This window comes from Rhinolophus ferrumequinum, chromosome 3, assembly GCF_004115265.2.
Source record: "Rhinolophus ferrumequinum isolate MPI-CBG mRhiFer1 chromosome 3, mRhiFer1_v1.p, whole genome shotgun sequence".
Taxonomy (NCBI): domain Eukaryota; kingdom Metazoa; phylum Chordata; class Mammalia; order Chiroptera; family Rhinolophidae; genus Rhinolophus; species Rhinolophus ferrumequinum.
The window spans coordinates 2803624-2830032 of record NC_046286.1 but is presented as its reverse complement, the minus strand read 5'-3'; the positions used below and the strand labels follow the sequence as shown (position 1 = coordinate 2830032).

The 26409-nt window shown below is 38.1% G+C and overlaps 1 protein-coding gene across 1 annotated transcript in view; it reads left to right on the top strand.

The window, feature by feature from the left end:
- TSBP1 (testis expressed basic protein 1) overlaps nt 1-26409 on the top strand; it is a 70305-nt gene that overhangs the window by 1955 nt on the left and 41941 nt on the right. The window contains exons 4-15 of the mRNA XM_033103166.1: nt 1579-1608; nt 1703-1723; nt 5179-5199; nt 9368-9388; nt 15855-15893; nt 16428-16448; nt 18138-18158; nt 18890-18910; nt 19488-19505; nt 20140-20160; nt 22770-22790; nt 23864-23884. Coding sequence (XP_032959057.1) covers nt 18158; nt 18890-18910; nt 19488-19505; nt 20140-20160; nt 22770-22790; nt 23864-23884 — 103 coding nt within the window. The 5' untranslated portion in view covers nt 1579-1608; nt 1703-1723; nt 5179-5199; ... (2 more) ...; nt 16428-16448; nt 18138-18157. The remainder of the gene's footprint in view (nt 1-1578; nt 1609-1702; nt 1724-5178; nt 5200-9367; nt 9389-15854; nt 15894-16427; nt 16449-18137; nt 18159-18889; nt 18911-19487; nt 19506-20139; nt 20161-22769; nt 22791-23863; nt 23885-26409) is intronic.

Sequence of the window (26409 nt, the reverse complement as noted above, 5' to 3'; positions counted from 1 at the left end):
AAAGATGAATATGAGTCCTGTTTGACTTCTGCAATTACAAGAGGTGCTCCAAGCGGTTACCATCAGTATCTAGACACTTCTGATGACAGCGAACGACTGCAGAAGCAGCAGGACTTGTTGCTGTGTGAGGCCTCCCGGATCTTCCCTTGTGCACATCACACACTTATGACGAATGTGTGCAATTGTCAGGCATGTTGGAGGATCTGTCACATACTCACGCCCCCAATGTTGTTGTACTTCCACAACATTCTCAAATTTCAAATACCATTTCAAAGTGGTCTTGTGCTCCTTGAATGACAGCCGTGCTTCTGCCATTTTCTTTGACTGTCCTGCCTGTTGCATGGTGATGCTAGCATTCATTTGATTAATGCCATCTTTTGAGCAAACGTCATATTACACATTGCTACCATAATTCAACTCAACTTCGAAAAGTAATACATAGGTGACATCACTTAAAATGTGTATACAGTTTTTTGGCACCCCCGGTATATGCACATGAAAGATTTGTGCATTTTTGTCAGAAAAGGCAAATGTGACCCCTTTTTAAGACCAGTAAAAGAATTCTTTCCAGCTCCTGTTTAACCTAAAAGCTTGGAAAGGTTAAGGAGAAGGAACCTCTCTGAAACAATTTCCTGGATGCATAAAATAGCAATAAATCACATAATTCAGAGGTTGTCATGAAGATTGAATAGTACACATGAAAAGACACTTTGTAAGCTATAAAGTACAATATAATAGATAAGCACAACCTATATTATCATCTCCATTTAAGAAGATGAAATTGATGCTCAAAAAGGTTAAGAGATTTAACCAAATTCATAGAAAAGGAAGGAGTGGATAGGGAACCCAGGTTTGTGGCTCTGAGTCCAGTACTCATATTCTGACCCCATACTATCCCCCACTTGGTTTAGGACAAAAAAGGGCTCTTTTATACTGAATTTCAGTATTTCTTATTAATAATAGAGTTATACTCTGCCCCTCAAATCAGGACATGTGTTCTGGAATGAGTAAGAAATAATAATAAAGCTTATTTGAAATAAAATATCCAGAAATCTGATGGTTCTAAGAAGATTCCAAGGCACGCTCCACTTTTTTGTAGGGACACACACACACACACACACACACACACACACACACACACACTACAAGCCTATGTATAGATTTATATCCCCCAGAGAAAAGAAAAGAGGAAGCAGCTTGGTCACTCTCTTTGCTGTCTATGCCCCACGCTTGGATTCTTGGTCCATTCATCCTCCTCTTAGCTCTGACTCATCTGTCATGACCAATGAGAGCGAGGAGCAAAGGGCCATGGCATCCTCTCTTTCTTTTCTGAAATGGAATCCAAAGAAAATGGAAACATCCGGGAAAGTAAAAAAAAAATATCTTAGTAGTTGGCTTTAGACTAATGATGAAACATTTCTTGAAGGGTTGTTAGTAGACTTAATCCTTTTTGTTCCCCAACAAAGATTTTTCCTCTTGGAGATCTGAAATAAGACATAAACAGATTTTCACCTAATAAGGAAATAATGTAGACATAGTTGTCAGGGTAGATCTCACCGTTTACATTTTGTCTTTTAGGATTTCGACATTCATATTCGACAGAAAGTGGTAAATAAATTCGATACTGTTATTGACAAGAAATCAATACAGAAATTTGTTTATGAGAAATTAAGAATCTTATATTTTTTCCTCAATCCCCTAGACACTTCATATGATGATCGAGGTAAGTATATTTAGATATTGTGGTTAAAATTAAAGGAAAATCAATGTTTTTCCTGTTACAGCATGAGGGGCTGTCCAACCTACCCAGGTAAAAAGACAAGAAACCAAGTAGTGTAAAGGAAATTCTGAGAAGTGTTCAGAAATATTCACCTTCACTCTATGAGGCAACTTTCCCCCCACTTCCTCTCCTATCCACCTCCTAATCAGTTAACAAAAGTAATCTGAGCACTCAAGAGAAACTCAGTGTCCCAGAGCTCAGAACTGCTAACCATTCCATGTGCTTTTCTTAATACAAATGTTAAGAAATAGAGGAATAAATCCCTGAAAACATCACATTAGGGTATGACACATGCACTGAAATTCTAAGGGGACAAAGAAGTGCTGTTTTCTATTGTTGTCATTTACAGCTCATGTTTCTTGGGAAACAAACCTCATCAGAATACCACATTTAACCAGTGCAAGAAGTTCCCTGAATGTGAGGAATTTAAGTGCACACAGATAAGCAACATAAAACTATGCACGCTGGGAAAGGAAGAGAATTAACACATGCTCGGCATCGACTATGTGCTGGTCACTCTGATGGGCATTTGTAATTTTATTTAATTTCTACAAATGGCCCTGTCAACCCTACAAAGATGAAGAGCCCCAAATCACCTCCCCCAACCCCCAGCTGTCCAAGGCCTCTACTAGCCTACAGGTTACTTGGGTGCAAATTAGAGATGCAGCCCCACACCAGGGACACTGTTAGGGATGTCAGTCCTTTATCCCTTTGTGCAGGGAACAACCAATACAGCCATCATACAGTAGTCCTGAGGATGTATGAGAGGCATCTTCCTCTTAACATGTCCAAGACCCAAGGCCTGAATCCTACTACACACAGGTACTGGCACCGTATTCGCCCAATTGCTCAAACATCTACCTTGGAGTCATCTTGAACTCCTTTCTCTCACTCTTCTCATTTGCTTCTCACCAGCAAATCCCATCCCTGATACTTCTGAATTACATTCCAAATCAGACCACTTTTTACCATGACAGTCTTGGGTAAACATCTCTTGCCTGAACTATTATTACAACTGCCTGCTAACTGGATTCCAGGCTTCTGCTCTCATCCTCTTAGAGCCTATTCCCCTCATCAGTCAGTTCTTAAATCAATCAGTTTGTGTTACTTTGTTATCCCTAATTTATAAAAGAGAAACTTACACATGAAAAATGTGAGGGACTTACCCAAGGCCATACACAGGCTTGCAAACCCTCAAGCAGATACAAATTTAGGAAAGTCTGTCTTCAAATTTCATTTGGTTAGAGTTTATTCTTACACAACTCCGTAATATCTTAATTATTAATTTCCTGGTTATGGACCTTTAGTTTGCAGTCTGCAATCTTAGCTTCTTTCTGTTCCAGGCTACCCTTGCATTCTTAGGGAAAATTTGCATCAGTAAACATTTTATTGGGGTCTGAATAAACCATAATTTAAAATTCATATAGCCAAATGACAATTTATTTCTCTGACTTTCCAGTCATCTCTAAGGTGGCCCTCTAAATCTCAGTCATCCTAAGTTTCTAAGTTCCCAAGCTCTACTAGTCTCCCCTCTATCATTTCTGGACATAGAAATATAATTTGTTTGTCAACTTGAGATTATGAAAATCTAACAGGAAAATATTAGGCAAGATCATTATATTAGTTTAGGTACATGAAATTTAGTACTTAAATCTTAATTGAATTTACATATATCACATATTACACATTAAAGGTGCCAGGATAATTCAAAACTTCTTAAATACACTAGACTTATTGTTTAATATTTTTCATTTTTATAGCAAATATAAGGGCAGCACATGAAAGTGTTCATCATCTCTTAATATTTACTTCTTGTTTATTATTTACTATTTTTAAAATATCCACAGAACTGGAGAAACAAGTAACATTAGTGTAAAACGCAGAAGATTTTGTGTGTTTTGGACTTAATTCCCATCACAGTGACGACCAAGTGTGGACGGAAAACACTCATTTCCAGAAAATAAGCTGAGAAAAAAATACATGTTGTGTTTATATATCTAAGTGGATTTTAGCTACATATACTTTCCACAATATCAAATGCTCTCATCATGCAACATAATTTAAGTCACTTTGAGTGTATTATTTATTTTTACACTTTCGTGAAAACACTGGTGAGCACATGACTAGTTTTTGTGTAATTTGCTTTGTCTCCAGATCTTGTATAAAATCTGTTTCCATGACATCACTAAGAAACAAGTTTTAGGTCACAGGATGCATGCTCAATCACAATGAATACAGAAGGTGCCAAAAACATGTACACACATTATATGAAAAGAAAAAACTGTATTAAAATTATAATATTCAATATATACTGTTAACAAAAGATGAATACAAGTCACGTTTGACTTCTACAATTACAAGAGGTGCTCAAAGTGGTTACCATCAGCATAATTTCAATACAGATTTTTCCTTTCTTAAAATGCGTATACATTTTTTTTTGGCACTGTCTGTAGTGCATATGTATTCATTATAATTTCTGATATCTTCATTGAACTTGAATTCTCAACCAGCTAAGTACATATTTTGCCATTTCTTCTCTAACTTGGCTTCTACGTATTTTATAACTAATATATTTTCTGTTGCAGTGTTTCCATGTACAGTTTATTTCTTCTCACTACACACATTTACCTTAGCTAATCTTTGCCTGCTTTTTCATGTCATCTGACTGTAAATTAAGCCCTGAGGAGATTTTGCCTCCAATTTTGCCTACTTGGATGTTTGAGGGTGTTGATTGGGTAATCCTCTGTAATGATATCAAAACTACAGAACCAGAAAATCCAAATTTTTATTTGTTTGTGTTTTTAGAGGGATCCAAAAGGGATTATAGTAAGCATTCTCTTGTTGCTCAACAAAAATTTTCTTCCCATTAGTAACATTTCCCTAGATTGTAAATGCTTTGAGGAAAGAGAAACCCTATCAGTTTATATGAATACTAAGCAATAGGTAACCTCTCCTAGGATGGTCTGTCAGTAATAAACAAGTTTCCAAATTGACTTAGAGGAAAGGAAAAAAATAGAAGAAATAATGAGTGAACAAATGGAAGTGACAGAGATAAAGTGGGTGGAGAAGAGAAAAAGAGACAAGGAAAAAGAGACAGATGAGGACAAAGAAAAATATAAGCCACAAAATTTCACAGGAGTAGCATCTGTTTACCAAAAGATGAAGCCCTTCATAGTGATTGAAAGGATGAGAGACAGCTAGTGGGGGGTGGCCTTAGCACCCACCACCAGGTCAGTGGATCTCCCTGGACCTGGCCTTCACCTTCTGAGAAGAGCTTATAATGACTGAAGCTGATATGCAAAGAATAGCGATCCAGATTCTGACAATTCACCTGATGCTTCTCTCTCTTTTTCTCTCTCTCTTTCTCTCTCTCTCTCTCCTTCTCTCTCTCTCTGTAGCACTATCAGCCAACTCCATAGGTAAGTTCTTTATGTGGTTTTCTTTGAATTCTGTCATCTGGTTTGCAAGTCCTGTAGTTTCTGTATTTGTTTTTTCGTTCTCATAAAGAAGTTTTTAAAATAAAGTACAAAAACAATGAACACTTGTAAATCCACACCCTAGATTTGACAACTGATATTTTGCCATATTTCTCAAGTGACAGATAACATAGAAAGTCCTTTTGCTCCTATCCCTAGACCCATTCTACTCTCCCCTCTTCCCAAAGACTTATAAATGTATTATAAATCTTTTAAGTTTATTTTCATATATTTATATAATCTCTATGTATCACTGAACAATATATGTTATTGTTTTGTATGATTTTAAAACTTTCACTAAAATGCCATCATTCTGAAAGTATCATTACAACTTGCTTTTTCCCCTAAAACATTGTAACATTAAGATATATAGAAATCCAGGTTATACTTTTTAATTGTTGAATAATATTCCAACTTATGAAAATACATTTCGTCTATTCTTTCCCCCTTTAATGCATGCTCAGTGTCGTCACGTGCTACTATCACAAATCATGCTATGGAATGTCCTCAAGTACATGGAAAACAGTTACCCAGGGTACATACTCTGAAGTGAGATTCACCAATCACATTGAGTATGAACATTGACGTGATTTAGGCACATTTTAATTTACTAGCTATTGTTTAGTTGAACTTCATGGTAGTTACATAGGAGACGCACCAAACTGTATAAAAGTTTCCCATTTCCTTGCATCAACAACAACCCTAGATTTTGCAGTCCTTTCACATTATTGCCACTTTGATAAGTGCAAAATTTTTTCATTTGCATTTTCCTGTTCACTCCTGAAATTGAGTATCTTCTCAATATGTTTACTAGCTAGTCAGGCTTCACCTTATACAAATTGTTTGTTCATTTACCTTATCCATTTATCTATTAGGTTATTGATCTGTAGGAATTCTTTATGATTGTGAAACTGCTCTTTTATATTTTACATTCAATATTTGCAAATATCTCCTCCAATCATGTCTCATAGGTTTAAATTTTTATGGTGTCTCTTGACATTTAGAAGGTCCCCATTCTCCCTCCCACCCACCCTCACCCCCACACACAATTTGTTACAATAATATTTGTCAATCTTTTGTTTTATTTTAGAGTATTTGCTTTTTTTGGCCTTTCTTATCTTCATATCACAAAGATATTATCCTATACTTCCTCTTAATAGTTATAAAGTTTCTCTTTCCACAAATAGGACTTTTATCCAAATGCAGGTTTTTTGTGTTTTTTTGTGGGGGGGGGGGTGTTTTTTAGTTTGTTCCTAAATAAGTAGGAGTCTAATTTTCTTCTAGAAAACTAATTGTTCCAACTGGAATGAATTTTTTATTTACTTATTTTTATTAAATCTATTGGGGTTAGACAATGATTAGTAAAACTACATAGGTTTCAAGTGTGCATTTCTGTAATACATCATTTATATATTGTATTGTGTATTGACTCATGCATTCTTTCCCTGCTGATTTGTAATACTTCCTTCATCTTATGTTTGGTTTTTCCCGGATTTTCTCTTCTGTTCCAGTAATCAGTGCATAACACACAGTGGCCCATGTGGGGATCTAACCGGAAACCTTGGTGTTATCGGCCCCATGCTCTAACCAACTGAGCTAACTGGCCACCTCTCCAGTAATCTTTTGTCTTTTGCTAAACCGAAACTAAATAGCTTCCAGTAGTAAAGCTTTTTGATAACATTTAATATGAGAAATGGCACATTCTCTTTCTTTGTTCTTTTCAGAAATGCTTTGGCTATTTTTGGACCTTTACTCTTACACAAGAATTTTAGAATCAATATCTCAAGTTCCATATGAGTCACAATAGGATTTTATTGGAATTTCATTGAGTTTATAGATTTACAAAATCCCATGCATTAATATGGCAATATAGCTATTATTCACATCTTATATGCCCTTCAATAATGTTCTAAAATTTTCTCTAAAAGGTCTTGGATATCTTTTGTTAGATTAATTCTTATGCACATATTTGTTTCTATTGTGAATGGTATTTTTTTCTATTGGATTTTACAAATAATTATTGCTGGTATATAAGTTGTATGTTGCATTGTTAAGAGTAGCTTTTGTGTCTAGACACCTTGCTGAACTCTTAGAGTTCTAATAATTTTTAGACTCCCTTGGATTCTGTATGTAGAAAGTCATATCTGCAAAAACTAAAACTTCTGGGTCTTTTTGGCAGTTCTTAAACCCTTTTTCTTACCTTAATTATTTGTCTTACCTTATTGTTCTGCCCAAAATGTCCAGCACAATGTTAATACCGCAATAATCACAGGCACCCTACATGGTTCTATTTCTAGTTTGCTGACAAAAATTTATCACAAATAAGAACTGAATAAATTTTAACTAATGCTTTTTTTTGTATTTAATGGCACAAAATTATTTTATGATTTTAAAAATGATTCACCCCACCCCAATAAATTAAAAAAAAATTATTCACCCCATCTACAGATATGTCCTGTTTTTATTCCTAATATCATTGGACTTATATGCAAAATCTAAAAAACAAACAAAACCATAGATACAAAAAACAAACTGATGGTTTCAGATGGTAGGGGGATGGGTGAAAAAGATGAAAGGAATTAAGAAGTACGAACTGCCAATTTTAAAAATAGTCACGGGGATGTAAAGTACAGCATAGGGAACATAGTCAATAATATTATAGTAACTATGTATGGTGCCAGATGTACTAGACGTATTGGGTGAACTCTTCATAAGGTATTTAAATGTCTAATCACTGTTGTTGAAAATTCCTTTTAAATGGCTCTTCTTATGTATTGTCCGTGTGTTGTGGCTACTGTCTGTCATGACAGAAGGTTTCCTCACATGTATTTTATCTTTAGTCTGTGAGCTCACTGTTTATCATGTGTTTGAGTTCCTTATAAACTCTTGTGCTGTGCAATACCCTATTACTGCATAGCTTTCTTAGGTCAGTTGTTATAACAGTTTCTGCACTCATAGTTTCTTTCCTACATGAAGGGCTCAAATGTGGGCTCTGTACCTGAACCCAACCTCCCCTAAAAGTTTTACAATTTCTGGGTGCTCAATTTCCAGCCGTGGCCTGTGCAAACAGGCTGCTTCCCGGCATACCCTGACCAACAGGGAGATTTCACAGGTAGTGCTTTTGTGAGCCTTAGAGATATAGGAAGATTAGTCCTAGGTTCTTACAATGCATGAGGCCTGTGGCCTTGATTTCTGCTCCAGATCAGTCGCTGAAAACCCAGCCTCCCAGTGAGACGTGTGGATGATGAAACTTGTCATTCACTATCAAAATTATGGGTTCCCTCTTGATATGTGGCTCTTGGAGACTTCTCTTTCTAGTTTTCAAACTCAGCTCTCCATTTTTAAACTTTAAAAAATATTGTGCCCAACTTTTCCAACTGATTAGAAGAGAGGGGAAATATCCATCTTGATAGCAAGTCCCCTTTCTCTGCCTTGACTCTTTATTTGCTAACATTCAGGTACGTCCTGATTTTGTTTTCTTGTTATTCAGCATCCCCATAGGACACACATGATTTCTGAGAAGTGGAAACCCCCTGTTGAAGCAGTTATGTAGTAATATTAGGTTGGTGCAAAAGTAATTGCAGTTTAACAGGTTAAAAATAATTGCAAAACCCGCAATTACTTTTGCACCAGCCTAATAGCTTGGTGCAACAAAGGATCTTTCAAACAAGGAGGGGATGGGGAAGAGAAAGAAACTTAAGGAGAGAGGAGAAGAGGAGGAGGAAGAGACAAAGAGGGAACAAACAAAAGCAGCAGGATCAGAAATAAAAGAAGACATAGAGACAGAAAAGTTTCCATGGACTAAGAAACTAGTAATACCCCCAAATATTTTAAGCCTCTTACTAAAAAAAATTAAAAGATAGGATCCGTACATCTTGTAATGCTATCCTACCACAAGAGTATTACTGAGGAAACATACAAAATTTGAAGTTTATAACCAAAAAGCAATCCGTAAATGGATATATCCATCTGTATGCCACACTGCACTGCACTGAATGTGAATGTGACCCATTGCTGCCGTCTTTCCCACAACCTCTCCCTAATATAGTAGCTATGGAATCTAATTTTCCCTGAGAAACACAGATCCCATTCTTGTTTTGTTTCCTTTTAGAACTGTCTCGATCAAGTATTGGTAAGTACCTTTACTTTTCTTCAATTGTCCTGACACTTAGCCCCATTTAATTATGGGGACATGTTCCTAAACTGCCCAGGCTTCTTCCACTGAGACACAGCCAAAGCTTGAGCTTCGCATTTCTCCAATTTCTTTGTTCTACATAAGCCAGACACCTCAATAATCAACCAAAAATATACGAAGTGGATGAACCTTTCTAGTGGCTTATCATAAGGACATGTCAGCAGAAAACAGAAAATATTTCCAAACCTGTAGTGCTGGGAGAAAAGAGTAAAAGAAGAAGAGAGCAAGGAGTTAGTAGGAAACATGAGATGATGATGGATACACTACAGTATGAGAGACAAATGGTGTTATGTGTCTTCTGAGAATTTCAAAGCTTTGTATGTCTCAGGGGTAAGGGAGGCCTTCCCTGGAGGTGTCCCCACATCTGGCTGCAGCAACAAAGAAGTCTGATTCCTACCTCCCTGAGCTGCAACCAACACTCAGGGTTTGGTGCTCCCAGGGCTTCCTTCTTCTGATACTCAAAACCAAAAAAAAAAAAAAAAAAAAAAAAAAAAAAAAAAAGAAAGTGTAGTTTTTGAGACAGATAACCACATAAACTTTTAAATTTATGTTTCTTTTTAAGAGACCAAAGCGGTGAGTTCTTTTTCTATTTCCAATTCTTATTCTCTTTGGTGTGTCATGGCCTGAAGTGTAACAGTTAGGAGGTTCCCTAACTGCCTGGTTCTTGTCCCTCGTCCTCAACCTTCCCCATCATTGACCATTTATCTGAAATTAATGAGAATTTTGGAAAATGAAAAGCCCCCTTAAGACTAAAAAGAGGATTAAAATGGTTTTAGCTGGCCATAATGGTTTCAGCAAAATAATATATCTTCTTTAATTTAGAGATAGGAGGGAAGAAGAAAGAAAGTTGTTAAGAGGGCAGGGAATTGGGAGTAAAGGAAGAGAGGAGAGTTGTAAATAAAGAAAGCCGTGTTTATTGAATCTATATTTAAAGGACTCACAGATGATAAAATTGAAGTTCAAGGATATTGTTTTACTTGCCCTAGGACACATAGAGTGTAAAAGGTAAAACTGAGGCTCTAAACAGTCTTTCAACTCCAAATCTTGTGCTTGTTCAACTATTGCCAGGACAATATTAAATATATTTAATTTTTCAATTCAAAGTATCTTTTTGAAATAAAAAGTTTCAAGGAATTTTGGAAATTATACATATGTAAAAATATTAGTTCAATTTTTTTAAAATGTGATTTGTAAATCAAACATTGTATATTAACCTAAATCTCAAAATTATTTTACTAGCTCAATACTGTAACATAATGCCATCCTATAAAAACAGCTGTTTTAGTGTGTGTGTGTGTGTGTGTGTGTGTGTGTGTGTGTGTGTGTTATCTTCAAGGGTGCCCTTGGAAAACTATCAAGCTCAGTCTTTTATTACTTTTATAATCAAAACAGGTTTTATTTAGTTTTGCTTTGTTTTCATCCAAATAAGTCATCAAAAGAATAATTTACTATAGGAACAAAGTAAAATAATAAACTCAGATCTTTAATTTCTATTGCTATATTTCCAGACCCTCTTGTACATGGGTATGGGATCAAAAAAATCACCATTGCTCAGAGGGCTGCAAGAGGCAGCATTTTAAAGGACAGTCAGGCTTATTAAAATAAAATGGCAAAGAGAACGTTTGAAGAAGTTAAAGATATAGGGGAATTTGCTGATATGAATTCCAGACAGCATGGCGGGATGGGATATTTGAGAGTAAAGAAGGATGGAAAGAAAATCAGAGTAGTGGTTATACCACTCATTATGATAATAAACACCTTAAGCTGAGAATTATCCTGTGATGGCGAATAATGTAAATAACATAAATGGGATTAATCCCAGAAGAAAGTGAGTAATTAGTTATTATACAGAGTATTCAGTTGAAAGATGCAGGAGGCCACCAGGGAGCTATTTATCCCTAAAATTCATCATGATTGTGGTGCCGAATGGGTGACGCCCTCTTGAGGTCAACCTCATAGGCAACTCACTGGACCAGAGTAATTTGGGGGAGGGGCTCTCAAACCAGGGACTCAAAAGCCTTGATCCTATTATTTCCTTGAAAATCTCAAACCAGCCTCGTGCCCAGGTATACACAGATAAAGACTGCAATTTGAAATAATAATTAACATATACTGTGTATATGTGCCAAGCTCTGGCCTAGGCACTTTACATCTTCATAACAATCTTATTTAGTAGATATTATAAATCCTATATTTAAAATGAATAAACTTAGGCATAAAAAGTTAAGAAACTTGTGCCAGGTCACACAACCAGTCAGTAGAGAAACTTCATTCACATCCAAGCATTCTAGCATCTGATCACAGTACTTAATGAGAACTAATCAGGATCCCCTTTCGCAAAAGAGTGGTGAGAATTACATGCTTTGTAAACCGATTAATCCAGACTCTTGTGAACTTTTATTTTTATTCCTCAGTGTCAACTCCAGGAATCATATTTATTTTTTAATTTTTATTTTTTCACATTCAATATTATTTTATTTTTTTCAGATGTACAGTATAATGGTTAGACATTAATATAATTTATGAAGTGATTCTCTCCAATAAGTTTTCTTTCTTAATTTGTATTGTTTTTTAAGTTCCACATATAAATGAGATCATACAGTATTTGTCTTTCTCTATTTGACTTATTTCACTCAGCATAATACCCTCTACACCCATCAACAGATGATTGGATAGAGAAGGGGTAGTACATATATACAACGGAACATCACTCGGCCTTAAAAAAAAAAAAAAAAAAAACAAAGGAAATCTTGCCATTTGCAATATTTTAAATTTTGAATTTGCATGCTTCTAGATAGGGAGTGCATTTTTCAAATGGCCAAAGTCCCTCCTACCCCCATACCTGAGACCTGCTGGACCCCTGAAGGCAGCTTGAGTTTGTGATCCCACAAAGACAGTATTTCTGTCCAGTATGGAAAATGTGGTGCTCTCTAAGAGAACTTCTTCTGTGGAAGAAGACCCATAGAAACTGTGTCCTTGATCCAAAAACACATAATACTTAGTATTGTGGCAGGATACTCAAGTCTTTAAGTTTTTTTTCTGCTTCTCCATTCTGAAAGTCCACTCTGAAAGTGGGTATCTTTGACTATCCTGCTTATTTGTCTTCAGGTGGACAAGGCCACAAAACTCTCAGTTTAAAAATGTCCTCTGTCCTCATTATTCTATATTACTTTAGGTCAGGAATAGAAAATATATGATGTGTTCCACCTCTGCTCACGCCTTTGTCCAGGGCAGACTTCAGTAATTAATCAGAGGTCTCTTTCCTGCTCAGCCCACAGTCAACCTAAAATTCTCATTTCCAAGGAGTTACTACTAATTCATCAGAATTAACACATAACTCTCATACACGAGGTCCGACAATTACGTTCGTGAACTCATCCTAGAAAAAGTGCTATATACCTCACTGCTGAATATCACTATGGTCACCTTCGAAGTACTCCCTTTGGGAAGCTATGTACTGACGCCAGTGCCTAGTCTACCCTTCAAAGCAATTTTGGAACTCTTTTTCTGGAATGGCCATCAGAGCTATCATCGTATTACCCTTGATGGCCTGAATGTCATCAAAATATTTTCCTTTCAATATTTCCTTTGTCTTCAGGTAAAGAAAGAAGTCATTGGGGGCCAGATCAGGTGAGTAGGGAGGGTGTTCCAATACAGTTATTTGTTTACTGGCTAAAAACTCCCTCACAGACAGTGCCCCTCAAGCTTGTGCATTGTCGTGATGAAAGAGCCATGAATTGTTGGCAAAAAGTTCAGGTCATTTTCGTCTAGCTTTTTCACGCAGCCTTTTCAGCACTTCCAAATAGTAAACTTGGTTCACTGTGTGTCCAGTTGGTACAAATTCATATGAATAATCCCTCTGATATCAAAAAAGGTTAACAACATCATTTTGACTCGATTTGGACTGACAGAACTTTTTTTGTGGTGGAGAATTGGCTGGCTTCCATTGTGCACTTTGACATTTTGTTTCAGGGTCGTGTTGGTACACCCATCTTTCATCACTAGTGATAACACGGCTCAAAACATCATCTTGCCTCTCCAAAAGGTCTCGGCAAACTTCAACTCCTTTGCTTTTGTTCATTGGTGAGCTCCTTCGGGACCATTTTTGCACACACCTTTCTCATGCCAAGATTTTCAGCTAAGATTTTCCTAACTATTTCTCTATCAATGTTTACTTAGTCTGCTATGCTTCTCACAGTCAGCCAATGATTTTGGTGCACAATTTGATGAATTTTTGCAATGTTTTCATAGGTTCTGCTCGTTACTGGCCGCCCTGACTTCTCTTCATCAGTGACATGTTCTCTCCCCTCAGAAAAACATTTAATCCATTTGTACACTGCCATTTTCTTCATGGCATTATCCCTATAAATTTTGACTAACATGTCCCTGATTTCACTTCCACTCTTGCCAAGTTTAACAAGAAATTTTGTTGGTTGCTCTAATTCAAGCTCAGACATTCTCGCGATGACACACAAAAACACCCAACATTAATGAACATCACTTAGCAAGACACCGCCACACGTCAATGTGAACACAGCTGTGAGACACTGACATACCAGGTTATGAAACCTTACCGAGCTGTTTGTACAGTGCTGCCAATGTAAGCGCACGGTGGCAAGTTCACGAACTTAATTGTCACACCTGGTATATTTGCCATTCCTAATATAGGTTAATATTATTAAATCTTAAATATACGGAAGCTGTCTTTTTGCAATTTTCTTTATTTGATAGTGGGAATACTGTATGTTACTTCAGTTTATACCACATAGAAAAAGCTGACATCTCTTCCCAAGTGCTGAGATAAATCTTATTTCTCTGAAAAGCTACTATTTCCCCCAAAGCACAACAAACTAAAAAACAAAAACGGTCATAACTACATAGGTAAAAACTCTATTTCTTTTTTTTTTTTTAAAAGATTTTATTGGGGAAGAGGAACAGGACTTTATTGGGAACAGTGTGTACTTCCAGGACTTTCTTTTTCCAAGTCGAGTTGTTGTCCTTTCAATCTTAGTTGTGGAGGGCGCAGCTCAGCTCCAGGTCCAGTTGCCGTTGCTAGTTGCAGGTGGCACAGCCCACCATCCCTTGTGGGAATCCAACCGGCAACCTTGTAGTTGAGAGGACACACTCCAACCAACTGAGCCATCCAGGAGCTCAGTGGCAGCTCAGCTCAAGGTGCCGTGTTCAATCTTAGTTGCAGGGGGCGCTGCCCACCATCCCTTGCGGGACTCGAGGAATTGAACTGGCAACCTTGTGGTTGAGAGCCCACTGGCCCATGTGGGAATCGAACCGGCAGCCTTTAGAAGCATGGAGCTCTAACCGCCTGAGCCACCGGGCTGGCCCCTATTTCATTATTTTAAGAGAAATAAATTACAAAGTTTTTAACTACTAAATATAATTTTTTAAAATAATACTTCAGTACTTAAATTTCAACAAAGGGAAATAAAAGTTCGAAAGGAACAGAGTTGAACAGCTAAAAGAGGGAGGAAAGGAATAGGGAGAAAGAATTTAGGTGAAAATCTTTAGAACAGGAAAACAAAAGACCAAAGTAGGTTCTAAAAGTCCAAGTCATAATTTCAAACATGCTTAAAACCTTTGAAATTCCATGGAAATTTAACTTTTTTCATAAATAAACTTGTTTCAGTAAAGAGGCTTTTGAGATCTTAAAATAAGATTTGTTATTCTCAAGGCAGAAATAATGGTTAGACTGCTGTCAAACTCACTGGAATTTCAAAAGACATAAGTAAGGTCCTAATGTAACTAAGGAAGACAAAAAAAAGTTTTTTTAAAAAGTGAAATCACACAGATTAATAAACCAAAGAAAAAGGTGAAATGTTTATGAAACACAGCATTCAGAACTCTCCAAATGACAATAGGAATAAGAGAAAAAATAGAGACAATAGAAGACGAGCAAAATAAAACAGAAAACCTTCAATGCAGTGGAAACATCCTACTTTGCAGAAGCTTCCATCCTTTGTAGTCACTGCATTTCTCCCCGTAACATTTCTAATAGAACTTTCCAGCTTTCCTGTCCACTATTACTGTTGATTTTTCACTGCAGTATAAGTCAGATAGGAGATACCCTTTCCATTTTAAAGATTAGAAAATTAATATTTTTGATTAATTTGAAAATGTTTCAAAGATTTAGTGACTTACCCAGTCACAGAGCTAGAAAGCTGCAAAGCTGGGACTCAGGTCTTTAACTTCAAGACCATTTGTAGGTCACACCTGGGGGGAAGGGAATTGCCCACACTCCATGCCCCCCGAAAATTTAAATCTAAGTAATGCTATATTTGTCAATTTTCTTTTCTTTCTTTCTTTCTTTCCTTTTTTTTTTTTTTTTTTTTTTTTTTGGTTTAAATAGCAAACATTTATTTCTCACAGGTCTTGTCAATTTTCATTGTAGGTGATACAAAAAGCATAAAAGCAATTCCAGAAACTTCATGTAAGTTTCCCCCTATTTCTCAACTCAGTTCTTTTTAATCTACACAGTGCCTACTACTGGGGTGCTGGGGAGGGGGGCAGGAGGAGCAGAAAGATGGAGGAAAGGAGAACAACTCACTATTTACTGTTCTTTCACTTTACCGCTGTGAGGAACTTGAGGCTGATTTCAGAATCCCCTAAGTAGCTGATGATTTTCTTATTTAGCAAAGTGGAAACTCTGCTGATAAAATTAATTAATTAATTAATTAATTGGCAAAAGAAAAATCCTGGGGTTGGATGGAGTTGTTTATCAAAAACAAACAGAAACTTTTAGAAGGATTTGACAGCAAGAATACAGTAAAAACTGAGAACAAGAAAACTAATTTCAGAGAGTATGATCTTATCAGTCCCTTAAGGAAAAGAGGGGGAAATGCAGGCTTTTCTGCCTTCCATGTTATCTAGTATGTGGTAAAAGCTTGATCTGAAATTCCATGGAATGTATATATATCCTTCAGTCATGCTTGCTCCTAACTGATTTGTTTGTTTTGTATTGCAGCCAGCACTGCAGGATCCATAAGTAAGTCCTTTTCCTGCTCCTTTTCATAGGCTCTGCTTTACTACACTGTTACAATGTGTACGACAGTGCTGTTCCTGGGTGTGCTTACTCCTTCTGCACAAATAGTCAACTCCTTTCTCCTTCTATTCCCTATTCTTATCTTAAGCTGGGTGCCTCTGTGAGGAAGTATGATCACTTACAATTTTCTCAAAATCTTGAAATTCAACAGCAAAAGTAAAAGTGTTAAGAACAAGTGTTAGAGAGAAAGGTAGAAAGCCTTCTTGCTAGAAATCCAGGAACACTGAGTGGAAGAGGGCAGTAAGTCCAGCTCGCCAGACTGAGGGCCCAGGCTGGCCAGTCGTGGACGCCCCGCTAGGAACAAAGAGTAAGTCCGGAAAGTGTCCAGGTAGCACTTTAAATGACATTACAACAAATGGCTCTGGCAGAAGACCCGGGAATAAAGAGTGAGGGATGAGTGAGAAGCACTTGATGCAGCAAAGAAAAACAATGGTAAATGGAAGCAGCGACACACAGAGCTCTGAGGTTTCATTGTCCCTTATGGCCTTGCTGTTTGAAGTGGGTCCAAAGAGCTGCATTGGCATCACCTTGGCGTTTGTTAGAAATGCAGAATCTCAGCCTAATGCCCATCCCCAGAGCTACTAACTCACAATCTGCATTTTAACAAGATCCCTTGGGAGTTTGTGTGCACACATATGTTCAGAACTATTGAGCTACAGGGTCTAATTCTCTGCACTTAGAGAGGAAATACAAAGATGAATGCACTCGATCTAATAAGTTTAACCAGCTCCTGCATCCCTGTGGTCTCCACAGGAAGAGTGGCCTTAAAGCTAATGACAAGATGAAACGCACTGAGACTGAACTCACTTCTTACCACATTTCCATCCATCGTTGTGAGGATACTCAGAGCTTGAGCTCCTGGGGCAGGGCCGGCCCTGAAGGGAAGATGAAGAATGATTTGAGGGTTAGAATTCATAGCAAATCACACCCTGTGTCTACTCCTCCTGGATCATTTATATACATGAAACATGATTAAAACAATCAAAAGTCAAACTTCAAGAGTAAACACTGGGGAGGTGTCACAAAAGCACATGTAGCCTAAGAGAGGTGTGTGTGTGTGTGTGTGTGTGTGTGTGTGTGTGTGTGTGTGTGTGTAAACAAGAAGGCTGTTATTGCTCTGCATGTAAGTCTAATAATGCCTCAATCCCCTTACCCACTAACCATACCTATGGATGTCTCGAGTCTTATCTAGCAGTTTCTATTCCCTCAGATACTGCAGGCCAAGTTACTCTGTGGGGTAAGGGAGCCAAGGTCACCCACAGGAGACAGAAATTCCCACTGCCTCCTTCAGATGATGAAGTTAAAGATTCTAGCTAAAGAAGTTCAAAGGACCCCAGCCGGAAGAAAGGCCATGGCCTGTGTAACCTACTGAGATACACACAGGACCCCATCAGAGAAGGAACCCTGAGCACTACAGCCCAGCAGGTCCAGCTGTCAGATCACGGTAGTTAGTGGGGTCCCCAAGGTGAGGAATGGAGAATAAACCTTGTTTGCTCCTCCAATGAAGTGGAAATTTTGCTCCTGTTGTCTACATTTCTGATGCTTTCCCAAAAATAATTTCAATGCAAACTGGATTCTCCTATGCCAAAGAACCATTCTAATTATTTCTGTCTTGTTTTTCTCATATTTTAGCTGGAGCTATTGGACCCATAAGTGAGTTCCTTTACTGTTTCATAATTCTGACACTCTGATCTTCTGTGGGGAAATGCGGCCCTCTCCTCAGTCTAGATGTTTCCATTTCTATACCTGTCAGCTTTCCCACTCATGCTTCCTGGTTGCGTCTGAATCTCCTGAAACCTCCTGATGCCCAAACCTCTCGAAACAAAGTGCGCTGAATTGTCACTGAGTTTAAGACAGGGGAAAGCCAAATGATTTTTATTTAAAATTACCAGAAAAGAAATTCTCTGAGATATGATAAAAATAATCAAAACAGCTATTTGTGGGCTTTTCTTAAACTGAGGGAAGATCTACAGGAACAGGCAGTTCTAGGAAAAAGCAAAAGAATAAGTATAGTAAAGGCAAAGGAGGTGGTGGTGAGAAAAAGATAAAGGAACTGACATGCTACAGTTTCATCCCTTAGGGACAGTGGAGGGTTGGACAGGGAAAAGAGGAAAGGAGAGGAGGGAGAAAGTGGAGGGGAAAGCTGACCTTTAGCCCCGGTTCTGTGTGCTCCCCTCTGCACAGACTTCTCATTTCCTATAAACGCTGAATGACTTCCTCTGGTGGGAGGGTTATAGGTTTCCACACCAAAATTACCTACGACCCTGTAGTAGTCGTTCTCCCTCTGCTTGAGTTGCTTCACAGATTCTTTAAGAAGAGTATTGGTTGCATGAGACTTCTGTTAATATCAAAACACACTGATTTTTCTCCTCTCTGTATTTCAGTGCAATTTACAGCACCTATTCGTAAGTATCTTTTTTTTTTCCCATTCTGGTTCTTTTGATTTCTGACCTCCCAGGTCTTAAGGACTGATCTACCCTACTTTCTTGATGCCATGTTCTCAGCTCCCTTAGCATTCCTGATACACAGTTTCCCAAAAATGTCTGCATCGAGTAGAGAGACTGCAAACCCCATGGGCTACCCTCAGAAAATAAAAAATAAAAGGGCCCTCTCAGTAGCACTCATCACGCTCTCTCAGCCAGAAAGGTTCGCTTTTCAAATAACAGGTCCCTAATGGAATGAGGGGGAAAAAGAAAAGAAAAACGTACAGGAAAAAGAGGCATTACAAATTAGTATGGAAGGGCTCTTTCCTGATCCTCTTAACGGTTTCAGCCATCACTGAAAACAAGGGGAGCCTCTATTCCTGTGTATGCCCTACACTGTGTGACGGGAGCCTGTCTGGGGCTGCAGGACGAGTGACCCCGATCTTCCTCAGATTTCCATGTATGACTCTCCGTCCAGAGTGAGTGTTGAGAATGCATATTCCCTTCACAGTGGCGGAGCATACTGATCTCCCTCCCTCTCTCTCTCGTTTCTCAGCAGGAACTGCGGGACCTATCAGTAAGTGTGCTGATTGTCTACTGTGCAGCATTTTAATTTTCAGCGGAATCGTAGGGATCTTTCCCTGGACTTCAGGTGGGACTTCAGGGGCTTGGGGTCCACATTTTCTTGGCCTGTGGATATTTCTCCACCTAGCACTTCAGTGAGTCATTAATGACCCTGTGAATGTACATTCCACTGCTAACCACAAAGTACAAAGTGGAAGATGAACCCTGTAGAAGGTTTCCAATGGCCTGTCAACATCACATGAAGGACTTTTCAACACAGTGAGATGGAGAGAAGTGAAACAATGGCAGAAAGGAAGAAAATTAAGTTTAAATGGAGAAGGATGTTTTTCCATCCTCTACAGGGGTTTAAGTGGACTAAAGGGGTGACCTCTACCTAGTACCTTTGCTACTTATCCTCTCAGCAGACCTGTCAGATGAGGAGGCCCTAATATGCATTAGATTGTTGGGGTATCCTAGCAGGAGAGTCAACATCCCCAGCGCCCAAATGCAGGGACCTCATGTTCAGTGGTGCAGATTCTTACCAGGAAAGGCATATAAATGAAAACTATGGTCTCCAGAGCCTCAAAGAACCTACTGATTTCTTTTACTTCTTTTCTTTTCTCTTTTCTTTTATTCATTTATTTTAGAGCTGTCTCAGAAAACCATTGGTAAGTCGCCTAAATCTCAACTATAATGCCTTTTGGTCCTTTACAATACTGAAAATGTCACTCTTTTTATTTCAACGATTTGTGCCTACAGACACCAGGATCAAGGGTTTCCCCTGCCGCATTATCCCACCCAGAATTCCTAGAGGTTGGATTCACCCAGGTTCTGCAATAAAATAATATTAACACTGAAGCTGAAATACAAAGTGAAAATAAATACCTCCTAGGGATGGTCCTTTCTGAGCTGTTCCCACTTAAGTAAATAATCTAGCTCTTTAGAACCAATATGTAATAAAGATTTAGAACACAGCACCTTAACTTCTTACTTTCTGCACAAATAATTTATTATTATTAGATTATCCTCATTGTGTAAAATAATGCAAACTGTGAGTTACTTTTCATTTCTAATTGCTCTGAAAAGATCTCTCCAGGACAGTCAGATTCTATTTTCACCAACTCATAGCAACTTGCCCTAATGCATTTTTCCATAGAAACATCATAAGTAATGGTTAGGTTCTAAGACACAATTGTCCACAATTACATGTTTGTAAACTAAGAGCTAATAGTCATAGTTTCACAAGCTAGATTATTCTATTTCCAACAAAAATTAAGAACTTTTTAACTTATAAAACTAAAGAAATATGATTTGAGGTCCCCCTATATTCATCTGACAGAATGAATGAGTCCTGTATTTGTAACTATCACCTTCTTTGAGTGATTCCTACGATGTCTTACAGTTTTTCTAACTCTCACATGTATTATTTTATTGGAGGTACAAACATACCAGTGGTGGTGGGTGAAGGAGTTATAGAGATGAGGAAACTGAGGCTCAGGATTCATTTTTCAAAACAATAAGGGGAGGGGTGGGTCATTAGTTAATAATAAAGCTAGGACTGAAGTTTAGCTGACTCTCAGTTGAGTTCTTTCCACAACCATTCTGGGTGTTATAATGGGTGATTAGCAAAGAATAAAATGAACTTTTAGTGTTAGAATTCAGATGACAAAAAGCTCTACGGGGAGAGGAAGTGAGAGAAAGTGCAATAGAAAGAATAAAAGAGAATGAAGATACAAGTCAAAAATAAAAAACCAAGAGAAATAAAAAATACTAGGAAGAAAACTAGAAAGAGAAAGATTAAATAAATTGGTAGATAGAAGAAAGAAGAGTAAATGAATATAAATAAAGCTGAGGGGAAAAAAGAAAAGGAAGGGTATAAGGTTTAATTCCACAAATTAAAAAGTGGAAAAAGGGAAGAAAATATAGGTAAATTGAAGAAACAAAACAAAAGTTGAAATAATTATCTGTCCAAAGCTTTAGTCTTAGGAGTTCTGCTCCAGGATCATGGGCACATTTTTTATAGATACAGTCAAAACAAATATTAAATTACTTTTGCAAAATACTTAAATTTCTGTCTTGGCTACATATAGCTCATAGCCCAGAATATCCAGAACTGGCAAGCTACCTACTACCGGTACTTTTTATCACACAGAAAAAAGATTCAAAGGTAAAGGTTTGGGGCTCATGAGTCGGCACTGGGGTTTCCACCCTGAGTGCCATGCAGTGAGGGGCTGTGGAGAAGAGAGACTGCAATGCCCACTGAGAGGCGGGTGGTCTTCTTAGATCCAATTAACATGCAGATCCACAGGCTAATCACAGCCCTCTCCTGGCACCAGACTACCCGGCAGGACCTAAGGTGGGAAGCACAGCCTGCCAGCAGGGCAGTATCAGCCATTTTCTGGGGCAGTAGTCAGTAGTCTCTCAGGTGTCCACAGAGACACGCAGGAACTATTTATTCTCTTTGGTCTCCACTGGCTCAGCATGGGAGCTGCCTTGGCTTAGAAGCCCCAGGAGCCAAAATTTCCTGTAAGAACTCCACACACATAACCTGCAGGGATCTCATAAGAAACATGCCCAAATACATGGATGCTACACTCAGGGAAGCCCAAGCCATGGCTTTCTAACAGGTATTTATAGGTCTCCCAGTTCGCATGCAGTTTACCAATCAAGGATCATTCTTATGTAAAAGCGATGCTGCCAGGTAGCATGGCAGGCTGACAGTCTTTATCAGGTCACCAGAGGGTCAGAGCTAGAAAATCAACTGAAGGCCAAATTCTCGTTAAAAACTGAAGTTTTATTGACTCTGCCCAGAGACGCTAAAGCTAATCAAAGCAACAGTCACCACTCTGTCGGTCCGCAGTAAGCTAGAAGCTGTGCAAGGACTGGATCCTTACCTCCTATCCTAATGCCTACCCTGGGACATATTAGTCAGAAATAAAGATTTGAGTACAAGGGTAGGCCCTTGAAAAAGTAGTATCTTCTATTGTTACTGACAGGAAAGAAAGTATGAAGTTTTTTTCCCCCTAATGTCTCCTAAGTTGACAAGGATCCTAGAGAAACCCTCACGCCAGGCTGAAATATTGTAGTATATGCTAAATATCCCTTTTACTCTATACTTAACACAGCTGGATTAGTTCTCTTTATTGATCTCATTACAGATACCACTTCCTCTCTCCTCCTCTTCCTGCCAAAGCCCCACCCCTAGAATAAAATTAACAAAAAATTTATTCTTCAGCCAAACACCGGTACTAATATGCCAATTTTGATTTCTTTTTAGTGCTAACTCCAGGACCTATAGGTAAGTCACCTATATATATGTCAACTCATACGAGGTCTGACAATAAAGTTCGCGAACTCATCCTAGAAAAAGTGCTTACATAGCTCATTTGCTGAATATCACTATGGTCACCTTCCAAGTTCTCCCCTTGGGAAGCTATGCACCGATGACAGCGCCTAGTTCACCCTTCAAAGCAATTCTGGAACTCTTTTTCTGGAATGGCCATCAGAGCTGTCGTCGTATTACCCTTGATGTCCTGAATGTCATCAAAATGTCTTCCTTTCAATATTTCCTTTATCTTTGGGTAAAGAAAGGAGTCTTTGGGGGCCAGATCAGGTGAGTAGGGAAGGTGTTCCAATACAGTTATTTGTTTACTGGCTAAAAAAAATCTCCCTCACAGATAGTGAGCTGATGCATTGTCGTGATGCAAGAGCCATGAATTGTTGGTGAAAAGTTCAAGTCGTCTAACTTTTTCACACAGCCTTTTCAGAACCTCCAAATAGCAAACTTGGTACAAGTTTATCCAATTGGTACAAATTCATAATGAATAATCCCTCTGATATCAAAAAAGGTTAGCAACAAGTTCAAGAACTTAATTGTCAGATCTCGTATATATCATTGAAATTTATAATAGGTAGTATAACATTTTTCTAATAGTGATTATAGTGGCTTGTCAATAATCATTAGAAGAATGTTCCAAAGCAAAGATGAATAGGGAGAATCTGGGGGAGGATATAAGAAATGAGCAAGAAGACAAAAGAGAAATGGCTGAAAGAGTGAAACAAAAGTCATAATAATGTAAAAATAGGGGAAGATAGAGGGAAAAGAATATAGTTAAGATTTCACCTCAAATACCTTTAATGAAAGGCAAGAAGGAAGTGGTTATCCTTCCAATTAGGGATACAAGTCTTCTAGAGGAAAATCTGACTCTTATGGAAAAGCTATTATAATACAGCAGAATGAAAAATATTTAATCCTGAGATTGGGATTTAGTAATTCCTGGGAAACCATTTTCACTGCTCTTCCTAGGAAAACATCAATGGTACACATGTTTTTCATGTTCAATAACCATATATCTTTGTTTCTATTTTTAGCACAATGTAGTGGATCCAGTGGTAAGTCCCTTATCTATTTTTTTCCTCTGGTGTTCTTTGATCTTCTACAGTGTCTAGAGGGCCTGTGCCCTGTCCTAAATATATCTATTGCCATAAGAACACTGGTTTTAAACATGATTACATGCTTCTCAGTTTCCACCTGCAAAGAATTCTCCAGGGTTATTTTTCGAAGAAAATTCCCCTAGTAATGGTCATGATGGCTTCTATAACAAGATAGAAGAACTCTCTAAAATAATAAGGATAGCTTTCCAGTTCTGAAGTGCTTTGTAGTTTATAAAGGGTCTACTCAAATAAAATGGGAGACAATATAGAGAAAATGAGAAAAGGAAAGCAAATTTTAAAAATAAATGTAAAAGAAGGAAAAGACAATCAGATTTAAATAGACTGAGGTCTTATCAGTTTTCTTCCCAGTTTCCTGGGGGAAGTCTACCAGGGAATACTACTCAGGGTCTAGTCTATCCTGAGTTCCCCAAGGCTTTTCTTTTTCCTCATGTCCTATCCTGCCCCCCACCCACCACAAACACTCCTCCACACACACACACAGCTTCAGGGAACAGGCTATGACAGTAGGTGGGTTACAGTTACAGGAAACGGCAGAAGCATCAGGCAACTACAAAACTACGAGAGGTAGAGAATGAAGGGCAAGTTCATACTGTGACTAGCTAGGGCAAAGACAGTGTCAAAATCTACTGTCTAAACCAAGCCCAGGTCATAGGAAATTCTGAGTCCGGACATTAAATAATAGCACTCCAAAGTTTAAGCCAAACAGAAAGAAATTATCAGAAGGAAAGTCAGATGCACTCAGACATTTCTTCAATTAGCTGAGCTCCTACCATGTATCAGAAACTGTGCTAAGCACTGGGCATAAAATCACGAGTAAGAGAGAGAAAGAGGTGGTTAATCTCTGGTGCTGAGTAGTTTACAGTCCTACAAGATATCTTGGAAAAATCAGCTGAAAATGTGGAGAGAGCACACAGTCTCCAACACAGTCATACTATGACCACTAAAGCTGATGCTGCTAAATGCTGGTTCTAAATACCCTTCTTGTTGTAAAGGAGCCATCATTTATCGACTATTCCCCTAAATCAAGGCTGCCTCTTTCCCTACTCTTGATAATCACCAAGACCTACATAATTCATAGAGGGGGGAAAACATAAGCCAGCTCACCTCAGAGGGTTTCACTATGGCTAAAGCACAGGTCTCCTCTGGCCCAAAGTTCCCTAAGAGCCACCGTGTGCTAGAAAATCTACACAGGTACGTGGATTCCCTTTGCCTACTTTTCTTCCCTGCTTAACTCCTTCTCCCTTATGTGTGAATACTTTAAAATATGATAATATATAAATTAAAATATACTGCTACATTTATTCTTTCCTAGGTTCCCCCTAAATTATAGGTGATTTGGAGAAAGTGCGAAACGCACTGATTGCTTTTAATTAACAAAAGTGAATGCTCCAAATGGGACTAGTAAAGAGAGGGAGCCGCAAACTTTCAAATCGATTAAAAGGTTGTCACTGTGGGAGGGATATAAATGATAAATGTCTAACTGTTACATTGTTTTGTGCACCTGAAGCTAATAAAAAAAGAAGAAGAAGAAATTAAAGAAGACCTAAATAATTTGGGGGGGAAAAAAGGTTAGGTAGGAAAGCGAAATCAGTGAAAGTAAGAATGACAAAAGTACACAAAAGAAACGGAATGGGTCTCACGGTCATTCTCCTGCCCCAGACCAGGCGAAACAAGCCTCAAGGTGCAAAGCATAGGCTGGGTGCTTGAGCCCAGACACTGCAGAGCTAACAGGCAGGTTTAGAGCTCTCTGCAGTTACCCTTTTCAACCCATCAGGGGAGAACTGGGTTCTCTTGGTTCTACACACGCTGATTTCTTCTTTCTTTTTTCCTTCCATTTTTCTATCAGCTGAAACTTCAGAAATGACCAGTAAGTTCCATGCCTGTTCTTACAGGATAATTCCCTTCAGCTTTCAACAGGGTCTGGAATTCTTTGTTTTTATCTTATAGGTATAGAATTTCCTGTTTCTCCATCTTGTTCTTATTCCACTATCTAGCTGCCCCCCACCAAGGAATGCGCTGGGGGAAATACAAACCATACATATGTCGGGGGTGCCAAAAAATGTATACACATGACTTGTCTTCATCTTTTGTTATCGGTATATATTGAGTATTACAATTTTAATACAGTTTTTTCCTTTCTTAAAATGTGTATACATTTTTTTGGCAGCTTGCGTGTATCCTGAGTTATATATAATATCATATATATATATACATATATATATTTCAGAGGAAACTATCTGAAGTTTATTGTGGCTTGTCAACAAGGGAGGGGGGTATTTGTATTAATGAATGAAACCTTGCATCGGATAGCAGAAATACAGAGAAGAAAGGTGAAGGCAAGAGTTTAAATTACTAATCTCCTGTATGACTTTTAAAGTTTACCAGTCACTGCAAAAAGGGAAGCGCTAAATCATCTCGCCTGCTTGCAGCCTCTCAGAGGAAGCAGGAGGCAGCACCCCCAA